General features: G+C 41.1%; 1 protein-coding gene across 3 annotated transcripts in view; it reads left to right on the plus strand.

The window, feature by feature from the left end:
* Positions 1-15,959, plus strand: part of LOC136874206 (zinc finger protein ZFP2) — a 179,776-nt gene that overhangs the window by 63,297 nt on the left and 100,520 nt on the right. For 2 of the 3 annotated variants that reach the window (XM_067147839.2, XM_067147841.2), the window contains exon 4: positions 3,975-7,268. Coding sequence is in view for 1 of the 3 variants with exons in the window: in XM_067147834.2 (XP_067003935.2) it covers positions 3,975-5,073 (1,099 nt within the window). In the remaining 2 variants the exon portion in view is untranslated. Of the gene's footprint in view, positions 1-3,974; positions 7,369-15,959 lie in introns of those variants that run through there. The other variant, XM_067147834.2, reaches the window with a different exon arrangement.

The following is a 15,959-nucleotide window of genomic DNA, read 5'->3' on the forward strand; positions in this document are numbered from 1 at the left end:
TGAGTTCATGTACATCTATGAGGACAGGTCATTCTTCTGTGCGTATCTTCTGCATCTGCGGCTGCACCGTCTTCAGAAAGGACATCTCCCAAATACTTGACCTGGCATTTCTTTGGATTCAGCTTTAGCTTGGCTCCTTGCAGTCGCTTAAAGACTTCCTCCAGGCTCGGTAGGTGTTCATCGAAAGTCTTACCTGTTTATATGACGTCATCGAAGTAAACGAAGCAAGTTTCCCACGACAGAACTCAGAGTACTGTTTCCATCAGTATTTCTGACCTAGTTGGTGCATTGAAAAGTCCAAAAGGAATGACCGTGAAGTGCGAATGTCCCATACGCTGTCTTCTCTTTATCTTCGGCCTCCATTTCTACTTACCAATATCCACTTTTCAATTCCAGAGTGGAGAACACCTGAGACCCAGAGAATGTGTCTAGACTGTGATCTGTCCTGGATAATGGATGCATTTGTCTGTCTTGCTGTTCAGCTGTCGCTAATCCACTCAAAATCTGGTCGACCCGTCCGTTTTCTTCACCAAAACCATCGATGACGTCCAGGGACTGCTATACGGTTAAGTTACACCCTGCTTATACATGTCATAAACAATCCTTTCAGCCCCTCTCTTGTTAGTGGCGAGCATCGTGGGCGCTGTCTGATCGCTTGTATATTTCCAGTGGCTATTTTATATATCACGGCACTCATCCTGCCGTATGGACAGTTTTCGATTGTGAAGACGTCTTGATATTTCAACATTTCTTTGACTTTGGCCTTTTGATCCTGTGTCAGCTTAGTGTGTCCTAGGTCTTAGTTAAACTGAAAGGTGATGGACATCATGAGTATACGTCGAGGTCTCCCCACGCACAATGGATTACACAGGATTACAACAGGCCACCTGAGTGCCCCTCGTCAATGGTACTGGTAATTCATTTAGGTTCATCATTCTAATTGGAATAGACCCCGTGGAATTTACAACTCCTATTCCCAACTATAGTCCTGGGAAGACTTCCTCTTCGGCAGCGGGATCGACAATTCCCTCACTTCTGTGTTATCCCTTTGACCCGCGATCACATTATCGTTTCTGAGATGAAGTACCTCGCCTGTACTTAAAACAATTTGAATGCCTGGACTGCTTCATCCGCGTTGGATAACGTCTTCGTTTGCGAATTTCAAGCACCCTCGTTTCAGATCCAAAGTGAGCTCAAATTTAGTCATTATATCCATCCCATGAATAACTTTTTCTGTGGCATCAGCCGCTATTACTCGATGTTTTATCAACGTTCTCCTTAGGCCGATGTTGTATTACTTCTCGCTTTACTTGCTCACTGGGTCTTCGGTTGTGGTTTTTAATAAAACTACCGTAGATTTCAGGCCCCCTTTTAAGGTGTCCTTCTTGACAACTTTAGCCTGGCCCCGGTGTCCAGAAGCAAAGTATGAGCCAAAATATTCACTTATCCGTCGACAATGGTACTGTCTAACTGATGCACGAATTAATTGACATGTACCACCTTTCTCGGGGCTGTAGGGCTGATAGGCGGTCCCTTAGCACTGACCCTTTTTATTTTTCCTGAAACCTTAAGTCTTTATGGCGGTGGCTACTGATATGTTCAAGCTCACCACAACTCCGACGGCGAATCTCCCGCCTTCGAGGTTGTCCATCCTCATTGGACTGGGTTTTCAAAACAGTCCCCTTTGTCTTTCGTTTATGGGCTCCTCTTAATCCAGGCGTCGATGCTGCGCCTGTATAAGTCCAGGTCTCTGTAGCAGCTTCCCAATGCACGAGCCAACGCATATTCTAAGCTATTTGGCTGCGCCAGACGAAGGGCTCGTTGCAGTTTTGGGTCGGATATACCCATCACAGGAGATTCTACATATAGCTGTTCTACGAAATCGTTTGGAGCTGAAGGACACGCCATACAAGAAAGACTCGCGATGTCTGCCTCAAATTCTTGCAGTGTCTCGCCACATTTTTGGTTGTCTGCTACGAAGTTGACTATGGTAAATTTGTTGAAGGTCTTTATCATCGTACCTCATCTCTAATCGTGCCACCAGAGAATTGGAAATATATATCTCACTGTCTGGAATTGCTTTGAATATATCCAACGCATCACATCGCTGCACAATGACAAAGGCAGTGCTTTTCTTCTCCAGGTTACCCATTGGAGGCAGCTGCGGCCTCAAATTGCCTTTGATATATAGGGCCCCGAGTATTGCAAACATAAGGTTCTGGCTTCACACGCACGATCCCTGCAACATTCTCTAATGTTGTTGTGAAGCAGCGGTTGGCCTGTTCATTCCTATGGGCTCCTTTTCCATTATTTCATTTCAGTTCTCTATAGCCTCTACATCAGTTTCTATTTGTTTCAGTCCTTGATCAATTCGAATTTCCTTAGATTCTGCCAGTCTGTAAAATCAGCCTGTTTCCGTGATTATCTCGCTTCCTCTTCCTCCTGTATAGTATAATTTTCGGCTTGTCGTTTGAGAACATTCTACGAACTTCCAACATGTGTGCAAATATGTTAGCATCACCTGCTATTTAAAAAAATATCTTTATCTTTATCCGTATCTTCTGCTTCTATTGCTGCTCGATGTCGTGAACGTAACACGACCATGTTTCCGGAAATAACCTCATCACGTTCCCCCAGCTCGCGCTTCAGATCGGCAACAGATGAATCCTTCAAACTCACTTTCTTCAATGCCGCCGGTACTTGTATTTTCTTCCTTATATCCTACTATCTCTTAAAGGTCACGAATTGGTCAAAGACTATCCACTTTCTGACGCCATTTGTTACATTCGTGGGTACCGGTAACGTATGCCAATTTCTTTTCCGTAGGAATATCTTGAAAATCTCATTACAGCTTAACATGAGAACTGTGCACCCGGCGAGTTGGCCGTGCGGTTAGGGGCGCGCAGATGTGGGCTGCATCCGTGAGATAGTGAGTAAGAGCCCAATGTCGGCAGCCGTGAGGACTGTTTTCCGTGGTTTACCATGTTTACACCAGGCTATTGTGAGTTATTTACGGCCACAGCCGATTCGTTGCCACTCCTAGCCCTTTCCCATTGCATCGTCGCTCTAAAACCTGTCTCTGTCGTTTTGACATGAAGAATAATCTACACACATAAATTCACCCTAATAATAATTTTAAACAAAATAACGTATAATATCCAAATATTCGTTCATTCACGATTACATAAATATCCTTGCCGTGGCATACAGCATGACATTCCAAACGACACATAAAATATTATTTTCACTTTCGCCGCATATTCTGTCTGCGTACCTTCTTGAATAGAGATCGCCACTTCTCTCCCGGTGCAACTCAGAGAGTTATTACTGCTCTTGTACTTGTGATGTTTGGGGCACTCTAAATAATATTTATAAACTATTTGCCATGATTGACCAAATCTTGCTGACTGTCGGCAAATAGTCTTCTCAACTTTATTAGTACCTGCAACATTTGGATTCTCTCAGATTACAACAAGGGCTTTCACAAAAATAGTTACTAACCTGCCACAAACCACGGTGTGGCTGAAGAAAATCAAAACCCCAAAGCGTATGCCGTCCCTTATTTAGGAGAGTATTCTTTTACGGATGTCAGTAGACAATGTCGGATACTAGAGTTTGTACTTCTCTTTTATGCTGAACCACTTTTTCTTGTTCATTCATTGTATGAGTTAGGTCATGCGCTAGTACATTACTATATTGTCAGAAGCTTATTGCGCGTGATATTGTGACGTTAGGCATTCAGGAAAAAAGACGCAACAATTCCTCATACAACCAAGAGCTTTTTATATTCACGACTACACTCTGAATTTCACTTGAGATGATGTTCACCCTCAGGAATGTAACGGTATGTACTAACGAGCTCTCTGCATGAGATGTTTGTGAATGAAATGTTCAGTAGCAATTTCTCTTGTTGAGACTTGCAGAGAGGTTAACTGTAGAACTATTTGTCACATGCATTCAATTTGTCCCTGCAGATGGCGCCCAGAGACGAGCTATGCAGATACTCCACCTCCGGATAACGGACATCTCAAGCGACAAAAAGAGGATCGTCCTGTCATTTGCGATCGTGGGGGAAAGCTCTTCTGTAGCGGAAGCAGCGTGTCGGAGCACGCGATTATCCACAAGGACCAGGTGTTACATGTGTGCGGAATTTGTCAGAAATGCTTCACGCACAGGAGTTTACTGTTAGTGCATCTGCGGTTGCACACGAGTGAGAAGAGATTTCAGTGTTCAGTATGTCAGAAAATGGTGAGTAGTTTTAATAATTTGACTAAACATATGAGAACACATACAGGCGAGAAACCATACAGCTGCGATATCTGCGACAAATCCTTTAGCGATAGAGACAATCTAACCAGACACTTGAGGACTCATACAGCTAATAAGCCATTTTCATGCAACATTTGTGAGAAGTCGTTCAGGTGTAAAGATGCCTTAATCAAGCATCGTCGGACGCATACAGGCGAAAGGCCCCACAAATGCAATGAGTGCGGGAAATGCTTTGGACAGAAAGGTCATTTGATGGAACATTCGCGGACCCATACAGGGGAGAAGCGTTACTGCTGCGAAGTCTGTGGTAAGGCCTTTGGACGGCGGTACTATCTGACCATACACTTACAGACGCATACAGGCGAAAAGTCGTACCTTTGCAATATATGTAAAAAAGCCTTCAGGTGCAGAGTTGGTTTGACCAAACACATGTGGACGCATATTAGCCCTAGGCCTGACTGTTGCAATGTATGTGGCAAAGCCTGTTCCTTGATAGCCGATATGAAAATACACATGCTCTCCCATAGAGGCGAGAAGGACAAGTTTTGCAGTATCTGTGGGAAGTCGTTTAGACGGAAAGATAAACTATATGGGCACTTGCGGACGCATACAGGCGAAAAGCCGTACCAATGCAGTATCTGCGGCATTGCCTTTAGCGAAAATGGCACTTTAACCAATCACCTGCTGACTCATACAGGCGAGAAGCCATACTCATGCGATACCTGTGGGAAGGCCTTTAACCGTAGAGGCATTCTAAAGGCGCACTTGCGGACTCATACAGGAGAAAAGTCACAATTTTCATAAATCTATGGCGAGAAATTTAAGTATGAAACCAAACAACTGCGGACGTATAAAGGCGTGAAAAAATATCTAGGGATATTAAAGATATCTAGGGATAACACTGCAGCCATAGCGCACAATAGAGAAAGCGACACGAGCAATTAATGCGATAAACTTAATAAGCTTCATCAGAATACTTAGTCTTGACACAGCAATGGCGCTCTTCAAATCGAAAATCGTTCCAGTACATACATATCGGATTGAAATTATATGGGCACACATGAATGAAAAGAGCTTAGCAACACTGGAAAGAGTTAAAGCAACGTGCATCAAAAGAACATTCAAAACGTCAAGAACAACAAGATCCAGATTAGTTTACCTTCTCGCACGGGAAACTTTCTTCATAGATGATTTAAGGACATTGTACCCCCTACCTAAAAATGGCATCGGAGAACCTACTAAGAAATCTAATAATAAAAGAGAAGTACCTACGGATTCTATGGAACTGAGGCCATGGTCGATCGTACATGGACAGCAGCAAATTGTGGTACGAGGCACGTTTTTCCAAGACTTGCAGCACATGGATTCCACCATGTCTTTTGGGAAATCCATCCTACCACGAACCCTCAAACTCACGCAAGTGTACATTATGTGGACAGTTCTATGAACGATATCACTTAGTATTCTGCAACAAGACGACTAAATCAATCAGGGACTATGTGTCCATCAGTGCAAGTGTTATGATGTTACTTCCACTAATGTATGGCTATTTTGCTGCAATAAGTGTTTTAATTTTATAAAGGCGAGAAGCCGAAGTGCTCCAATATCTGTGGCAAATACTTTAGCCAGGATGCCAATCTTACCGACGATTTACGGTCACATACAGTCTAGAAGTCGTACTTGTGGAATACTGTGGCAAATCATTTACTGGTAAATGCAATATACACTAAACCCCACTTCTGCAAAAACTGCAACGAGGACTGTAGCGATAATGCCAACCTCTCCAAAGACTTGCGGTCTCATACAGGTGAGAAACATATTGCTATAATGTCTGTGGCAAGACCTGCAGCGATAAGGCCTGTCTATAAATACTTACGGTTGATACTGGTGTAGGCGTTTACCAGTCTGTTACAAGTTCTTCACCCAGAAACGACCGCTGTCAATACATATTGGGAAGCATTTGGGCTAGAAAGAAAACGAGTGTTGTGTAATGCTATAAGATATCTAGTCGTGGACCTTTACTTGTCTTTTTTAAGTGCCCATGTGGATACACACTGGCAAGAAGCCCCTCTGCGGTATATTTTGCAGCAAACTGTTCGAATGCAGTGCCATAAAATACTAATAATTTAATTGTAAACATCAAACCTACCTTCACGATTTATAATCTACTCACATACAGTCAAAAAAAGATGAGATACATGAAAATAGTCATCATTTTAGCGAAGAATCAAGAACATAGCCACATATTTCGTTTATCTAATGTTTGATGTATGCGAGCTGAGGATCTCGGATTTTATGATTTTTAAGTGGCTTATATCAAATTGGACTGAAGAAATATATTGCATTTGAAAGCAGTTTTGTATTTACCATTTCATCTAGTAGCAATAACATTTATGAAGTACCGAGTATAATTCATCGTCTGAGATATTTACTGTGACATAGTATGGATATCAAAGAGTCAACTCGCTTAGAGTTAGAAATTTTATCTTCAATGCCAACTTAACCGTGCGGAAGTCATTGTCATTTATTGTTAAAAGATCAAATTTACATTATCGTTGAATTTAGTAGAAATAAGGACAATATATGGATGTCGTATTGAAACGCTCTTGGCATGCAGCCGCGTCGAGTCCCACTGTTGGGTGACATGATGCACCCTCACGAGTTGCTGTGCACCGGGGATTAACACTCGGAGCTCTCTACACTCAGGGTCCTAACAGGTTCTTCTTATTGTGGGGCTATTTCAGAGAGTCGCAGGTCTTTGTGTGTGCCGCAGCTAGCTAATGTGTTCAGATGAATACGTACCGCATCTGTGGTGGGGTTGGATCTTGAATCCTATCAGGCGACCTAGTTTCTGAATCTCTGCATTGAGGTTTTCAATCCGTCCCTGTTTTTTGCATTATCTATTTTAATAATATGTACCATCCATGTAACGACTGTGACGTTTCGGTTAAAGTTACTCATATTTCAGTATGACATTGAGGTTTGAATTAAGTTGACAGGTAAGGTTGTTTACATCTATTATATGTTTAAAGGATGGATATATTGTGGATTGGATTCCGTTTATTGATTTAAGTGATCCTACCTAAGATGAAACCAAAGCATGATCCTAATTTTAGATATTTGAAATCATTGATAATGTCACTAAGATGGCTGACGTAATTCAATTAATTTAGACCTGTTTCAACATAATGCAGTGATCTTGAGTAAATTAATCTTCATTTTCCAAGAGCTATTCGAAATTATGAACACAAGTTTACATTTATTCATTCATATACCTGAACCTTGAAATTCATAATTATTTTCGAGATCTCGTTTTTAACCTGTTCTATTTGCATATATCGCCTATCTGATCATACTCTTTGTTTACATTCATTGTTTTGGGTACCCTTTGTTATTTTCATATAATGTGTTCATTAGGAGAGGTTTAATTTTACTTGCGTCAATGAGTCCAGCTAATAATAATGCCTTTCTATGTGATACCTATCCTAACTAAAATCAATAATCATCACTATCGTAACTAACTTCTGCTGTCCTGATGAGGCTCCTCTTGATGCAACAATAGCTACACGCCCATCTTTGCACACACCTTCGAGGATCGTATCAACTCGATGCTACTGCATGAAATGAATAATAAGAAGCAACATATGTAAGAACAAGAAGTATGTACACTCAAATGTCAACAAAGTATCACATGATATCTCTACTACTTAAACTAAACTACTATGTCCTTGAAGTAAAACACACCGAGCTCGATAGCTGCAGTCGCTTAAGTGCGGCCAGTGTCCAGTATTCGGGAGATAGTAGGTTCGAACCCCACTGTCGGCAGCCCTGAAAATGGTTTTCCGTGGTTTCCCATTTTCACACCAGGCAAATGCTGGGGCTGTACCTTAATTAAGGCCACGGCCGCTTCCTTCCCACTCCTAGCCCTCTCCTGTCCCATCGTCGCCATAAGACCTATCTGTGTTGGTGCGACGTAAAGCAACTAGCTAAAAAAAAAAAAAAAGTAAAACACCTAACCTATATCATGGCATGTATCCTCGTAGTTATGTGCATGAAAAGCTTTCTACACGCCGCAAGCGTACCGCTATCATACCAACTGGAAATCCTAATAACCGAACATAAATTGCGAATATGGCATCCCAGGTGTCGTGGTAATCGATTGAACAACCGTGGCCGTCATCGCATCGCAATTAATAATCATCAACATCACAATCTTAGCCTACACTTACATATGAACATTACAATCTTAGCATTCACTCATATATGAATATTACAACTTTAACATTCACATACACATGGGTATTACAATCTCAGCATTAGCTTGTACATGACATCACAACTCCATTTACATGATCTAACTTCACAGTAACATAACACAGTTAAATAGCACGTCTGCGTAACGAATTTAGGATGAATTTTCACTATCACATCTCAGCTTATTGTATAATTCTCATGGTGCAGCACCTTCCACTATTTGAATCACTTAACCTCGCGTGAGCTCGCCCACGCATCAATAGCATGTCACGATATCACCCTACGCTATATTGTTTAACAGCACAATAACTACCACCAACGCAGGCACTTAATACACTTGCATTGACATCATCATTATTATTATTATATTTATTTCACGTCGATTCACATTAGTATCATCACTCGTAACTTCGTTATATTTGTATCACTTACCTGCAGAACGTCTTCATTGATACCTCGGTATGCCATTGCTTTATGACCATTCTCGTAATTATAGTAAACCTGCTGCTATTATCATTCGAAGAACAACGTACCCTTGAATTTACAACGTTCGCTGTCTCCGTACTTATATTAAATCACGTGTCCATTGTGCTGTGTTACCTGTGTTAACTTCACAACAAATATGCTCAGATTCTATGCTAACGCATGTTGCATATGCATACATAAGCTCGTGCCTTTCAGTAATCACGATACCACAACAATATAAATAATGCCGAAGTCGCCTACTATAATAACTAATCGTTCATTCACATGATACAATAAAATTTCGAGTACCGTGTCGCCAAACGTGTATATGAATTACTACAGGTCAAATAACATAATATCACGTCGCTCATCGTGCAACTACTATTACGTCTTGACGAACTACTTCAGGACATGTACTGTATATACACTACTATCTACATTGAGGATACTAGTTAATGATATCAAAAGCAAATAAATGCTGCATAAAATAAAATGCATAAAGGCATTATTATTAAGAAGAATGTGAAGCTACTGACTTGGATGGCCAGGGTATCGGAAAGCACATGGCCTACGTTATCCTTCCTCGTAACCACGCCATCATCTCAGCTGGACCTGCCTGTATCCATTTAACTCTTCATGCTCTCTTGTCTGCTTGTATTTCCGGGATATCTTTCTGACATTATTTTACTTTCGTGCAGATCACACCTGAAAAAGGCTAAAATTAGATTATTCAATACAGACACAATCACTATTGAATTCCAATTATATGTAGATGTTTGCGAGATACCGACAATTACTTTTATGTATCGCGTTGCTCTCCTTGTAATGGCCTTGCCTTGTACGACTAAGTATTTAATTGTTTTTTCACACTATTCTCACTCATTTACTGCGTTCATATCACCTAATAACTTCTTTTCACATTCAATTTACATAGACTAGTAGTATGCTCATTTAGCCACAACTTTTCATAAGCTTCCGTGTATCAATTTCACACTACCATTACATTGACACCAACAATGAGCAATGACCAGACTTTGTATTTCACCATTTTCGTTTTAAAACAAGACACGGAATAACAGAATTACACACTAGATGTGGAAGTTTATCTTAAGTACCGATACCTAGGTATCGCCACCGTCCTTATTAACAGCTATCGATATTTTACATTGCATAACATTACCCTTGTATGTGCGATCTTTGGTTTCGTCTTATTTTATACATCTTACAATTAACTTATGTAGCTGAGTTCTCGCCTAGACTGTTCCAGTGCCATGTTTCCGGACCTCGTGCTCGTTGTTTTCACTCGTGCTGTGGCGCATGTTCCACATGGAAACGTCACACTATGCTCTTTATTTCGTGTTACAAGAATTATGAACTCATTATACAGATACATCATTTGCATGATTATATCAATGTGTGTCATATCCTGGCCGTCCGACTCGTTGGCTGAACGGTCAGCGTACTGGCCTTCGGTTCAGAGGGTCCCGGGTTCGATTCCCGGCCGGGTCGAGGATTTTGACCTTAATTGGTGAATTCCAATGGCACGGGGCTGGGTGTATGTGTTGTCTTCATAATTTCATCCTCATCACGACGCGCAGGTCGCCTACGGGAGTCAAATGGAAAGACCTGCACCTGGCGGGCCGAACCCGTCCTGGGATATCCCGGCACTAAAAGCCATACGACATTTCATTTTCATATCCTGGTCACTTCTGTCTTTATCTGTTTCGGTTTATGGACGAATTACCTGTGTAATTGATTTCGGCATCATGGCTGACTTTGACATTTAAAGTACACGCAAAATTACCCCAAGGAGATCTCTGATGTCGCCTTTGTCGCCCTGTGACTACGACGTTTGTTCCCGATCTCGTCTATCAAGTTTTCTCCATGGCTCTTCAGTCTTCTTTCTTGGTGAAGGGTTATGCGAGCGTCACAATGTTCGCAAACGCTTGTTTCTACAAGCTTTATATTAAACTCTAAGGGTATGCATTCCTTCTCAGAGGTTTCCAACATGTCTTTGCACATACATGTACGGCCTAATTAATGTAAATTAACAACCTTTTCTTTTAATTCTTCTTTCTGTTCTTTTGGATCATGCCTATTTATATCGCCTGTCATTTTGGTTGTCCACTTTTTTTTGCTCTCTGTGTGTATTTTGTTTATTTGGTGGCCCATTTTGCTCTTTTTGTTGTTGCCCATGTAACGTTATTAATCTCAGCTATGTTTTTTCTTTCTGTCACAATTCGGTACATTGATTTGCGTCTTAGTGAAGTTGTTGAGTGTCTGTAATTTGTGAATGAGCTCTGTTGTACCTTGGATATGTTTTGTCGATTGTATTCTACGGTTCATGTGTGGAAGTCTCTGTATTGTTTTAATTCGCGTACCAATTGCTCTTCAGTGTCCCCACTGTGTTGTGTATCGGAAGGGTCTGTATATGGACGGTTCGTGCTTTTTTTGGCGTTTGAGTTGTACATGAGAGACGTATTGATAATGTGATTTGGTCTTCCGATCTTGTGTTGGTTTGGCCTTGAATACCCGCATGAGAAGTTACTTATGAACCGTACTTCTACATTCGGATAATACAGACCACTGTTATCGTTTATGCGTTCCCTGTTTCTTGGACACTTTAACCCATTTATACGAGTGTTGGAATGTGAGGTATGTAGAACGCATATCATATTGCCTACTTGTGTCGTTCATACTTACTTCTGCTTTCGGGGCCCTGGCATTGTTTTTGTTGTGTATATACCGGTATGTTCCCTTTTTTACGCTTTATTTATCTCCGATCTCGGGTACTATACCTGTGCGCGCCTTCTTTTCCCCTTCATATTAGGTTCGGCCATATCTGATCTTCATTCGTTTTGTTTTCGTTCAAAGCCTTTTTTGGGTGGAATTCCATTTGAATAGCCGTGTATTGCGTCCGTTAAGGACTAGTTCTGTTGATACTGAGGTATGTAATATTTTATTACTTTGGGCTGAGCTGTGCATCACACATGCATTTTATTTGGTTCCCACGTAAGAATTTCATCATTGTCTAATTAGTTGTATTCGATGTGTGATTAAACCTGTTGGCTAGTTAAGGTTATGAGGATAGTGAATTGTGTATCGATCCGATATATTCTTTCCATCTGGGGCTGTTTTCCACTTTTGTTACCATATCTCTTTTTGGTACTCATGTGGCCGGCCATTATTTTGATTTAGTTATTATTTGATAAACCGCTTTTGTTTTTTATTTTAATCGGCATTATTTTGTTGGAATAAGATGGGTAGTCTTTTAGATGTTACCCTTTTAATTTAATAGGCACGAGTTCACTTCGTGATTTCATCTCTAATCACTTTCGACCCGGTCCACGTGAACATCGTTGGTAAGTATTTATGCATCGCCCCGTTACCTCTGGTTGATTTGAGCTTCCCAACGAGCTAGAATAACATAGAGAGGCGGAAGCGCTGCCTGGGTGAACCTAATAGAACGAACGTCCGCCATGTTTCCTGTTGTAACACAAGCAAGGGGGCATGGCCTTTAAATGACGAAAAGTGTAGAAAATGCGCATTTTAGAATCGCTGGGGAAGAATTAAAGTTCGTTGCCGAAAGCTTGAAGCATGAAAGCGAATACCGCCACTTCATCATATTGCGGCACGAGGCCAACATCACGATCAGTTGATTGTAGGGTAGTTCGAAATCATCGCACAGTGACATACGAATAGGCCTCGAAATCGGAACAAGAGCGTTACTCTGCTTGGCTGTTGTGGTTAAGCGTAAATTAGAATAAAAACGATGGACATAAATATTTATGACAGAAAACCTTAAAATCATAGGGACCTATAACAGGTTACAACCTCATTCTGTTCATATTTTAACAATTATTGCATCCTCATGAGTACTGTGTTCCTTTCTTAATCTGTTTACCCTCCCGGGTTGGTTTTTCCCACGGACTCAGCGACGGATTCCACCTCTACCACCTCAAGGACAGTGTTCTGGAGCGTGAGACATTGGGTCGGGGGATACAACTGTGAGGGAGGGCTGAACCTGCTATGCTGAACAGGGGCCTTGTGGGGGGGAGAAGGAAGCGGCCGTGGCCTTAAGTTAGGTATCATCCCGGCATTTGCCTGGAGGAGAAGTGGGAAACTACGGAAAATCACTTCGAGGATGGCTGAGGTGGGAGTCGAACTCACTTCTACTCAGTTGACTTCCCCCGGCTGATAGAATCCCGTTACAGCCCTCGTGCCCCTTTTCAAATTTCGTGGCGGAGCTGGGAATCGAACCCGGGCTTCCAGAGGTGGCAGCTGCTCACGCTAACCAGTGCACCACAGAGGCGGCCCATGAATACTTTACCACAATAATCGTTTAGTGTAATTATTTATTATAATATAGGGGGGATATCATGTTTCTCCCATTACCATATCATACTGGGATTACTAGCTTGAAAGTTGTCCATTATGAAGTGTGGCATAGTTTTAAAAACGAAGGCAACAGACATCTACAATAAAGGCTGTATACATTTCAAAAATAGCAGTAAAATGCTGTATTTATCATACTTGGTGTACGTTTGAACGAAATAAGTGATTTTTTGTGGTTACGTTTTCTTGGTGGTGGGCGTTCCATTTCCTTCATTTGTAAATGTGAATGAAAATTAAATAGGGCTGGAAATGTACAGAGCATAAGCAACTGAATTGAGTGGGATACCATTTATCTCTTTTCGCCCTCACAACGCATTGTTCGGTTAATTCCTTGTTCTTTAAACGAAATCTGAAACAAAATTCGACAAATAATTACCGTGGCTATCCGTACTTTCGCTAAGTAAACAATAAAATGGATTTAATTACAAACAGAAATTACAAAAAGAAATCTCGGCTATAATTCAGTAATACCTACTTAAAGTACGATATATCCTTGGTTTTATTACTCCGATTAGTACAACCATACGCTGAGCTTACGGCTGGCATTCTTGAAAGCGAGAATCTATCTTTTCACTTCTTAAAACTTATGGAATTAAATTGGCATGCACGATCTCCCTGTCACTTCAACATATGCTCTCGCGCCAATTCGCTTTGTTTTGACAACCGTTAACATGGCTGCCCCTTATCAACTTGCTTCAAGCAGGGAGCGCTGATGTCAGGTATACAGCCCCTCTATGTTATTCTAGCTCGTTGGAGCTTCCAGTGATTTATTTTTTTCATTCTTGGTTATCTTTCTGCCTGTGATATGTTGTGTTTTTCCAGCTATTTATTCCTTGGTGCTCATCGTGCCATGATCTGCCGTGGACATGCGAGAAGAATAATATGGTGCGGGTCTAACACAATAACATGTAGTTTTCATAGTAGAAAACTTCAATTTCGTATTTTGTGAAAGGGACACATGTCTTTATGGTGATGTTAGAACTCAAAATGTCTGACAAAACAATGTACACTACAAAAGTACAGAGAAACGTGTGATCACTTAACAATATCAATGTTCTGCCTGGTTGCTTTTCCCGAAACTGTCATTAGCACTGGCATTAGCTCCTTGCAAAGGTATCTTAAAACTTTCTAAAGAAATACTAGGATTGTCTGTCCTTCACTTTAAACATTTGACTTCTTCCACAGTTTCTTTCTCAGGATGTTCGTTTGAGCCGGGTGTAGTTACTATCTCTTCCTAAAGAAATCAGAGAAAATATGCCATTATCTGTGGGGGACGTCATACTTAAATATATTAATGACCGATTATTTTATTCTCTGTGTTCGTAGTTAAATAAATATTCTTATTAAAAAGACGTTGTTTAAAAGCACATACCGCGAAGAAACAGACCTCTTCCAACAAATATATCACGATAGCTGAGTCTACAGGACCCAGCCACTCTCCGCTTCTCTCATGCTACACTGTCACGTTGTTTTAGGATGATACTACAGAAGGCAAGTTTTTAACGTGAGGCAATATATAATAATGAATGTGGGATTTGATACCGAGCACAAGACCTCCAGTGAGAGGAAATTGAGTAAATTTGGAATTTGTCGGACATATTTGATTTGAAGACAGATGTACTGGTCTACTGGTTTGGTTAGCAGGTCTGCACTGGTGGAGCAATAGGAATACAATAGTGGTTAGGTGAAGGGTCGGCAAGAAAATGCGGGTTAATAAGAAACATAAGAAATACAGCGTCACATAAGTAAAATAAGAATTCAAGCAATTACAGAACACTCAGCTTGAAGAACAACACCCCTTCCAAAATATCTCATGTGAAGTGATACCTATTCCACAAGGTATAGAGCAAAACTACCTGAAAACTCATTTTAAATTGAGAAATACATATAATAGAAAAATCCATATTTAAGACTAAGAATTATATAATAAAATGAAATATAATTGGCCTATTTTATAATTAACTAGTTGATGTACCCTTGCTTCGGTACGGGATTTTAAGAAAGACTGACTTTGTGGTTTTCCTAACTGAAGTCAACATAGGTCATTACAAGAACGTCAGTTGGAAAGTAGCGATTTATAGCAATGTTATCATATAAAATACTCGATCAAATGAGAAACCGCACATTTTCTCACTTTTACAGCGTCCAGAGTTCCAGAGCTGGAATGACTAGGCCGCAGGCAGCAGTGAACACTCCTCTGCCTTTATTCCGTTGAATATGCATTCTGCTCATTCCAACCAGTGAGTAGGGATTGAGTAGCCTGAATGCATGCTAAAGAAGAAAGTTATCTAACTCCCAGCTACTTCCCGCGAATATTCAGGCAGTCTGTTACACTCGGTACGACACGGCGAGTTGGCCGTGTGGTTAGGGGCGCACAGCTGTGAGCATGCATCTGGGAAATAGTGGATTTGAACCCCATTGTCGGCTACCCTGAAGATGGTATTCCGTGCTTTCCCATTTTCACGCCAGGCAAATGCTTTGGCTGCACCTTCATTAAGGCCAAGGCCGCTTCCTTCACACTCCTAGCTCTTCCCTATCCCATCGTCGCCATAAGACCTAACTGTGTCGGTGCGACG

Source organism: Anabrus simplex, chromosome 5 (assembly GCF_040414725.1).
Source record: "Anabrus simplex isolate iqAnaSimp1 chromosome 5, ASM4041472v1, whole genome shotgun sequence".
Lineage (NCBI taxonomy): Eukaryota > Metazoa > Arthropoda > Insecta > Orthoptera > Tettigoniidae > Anabrus > Anabrus simplex.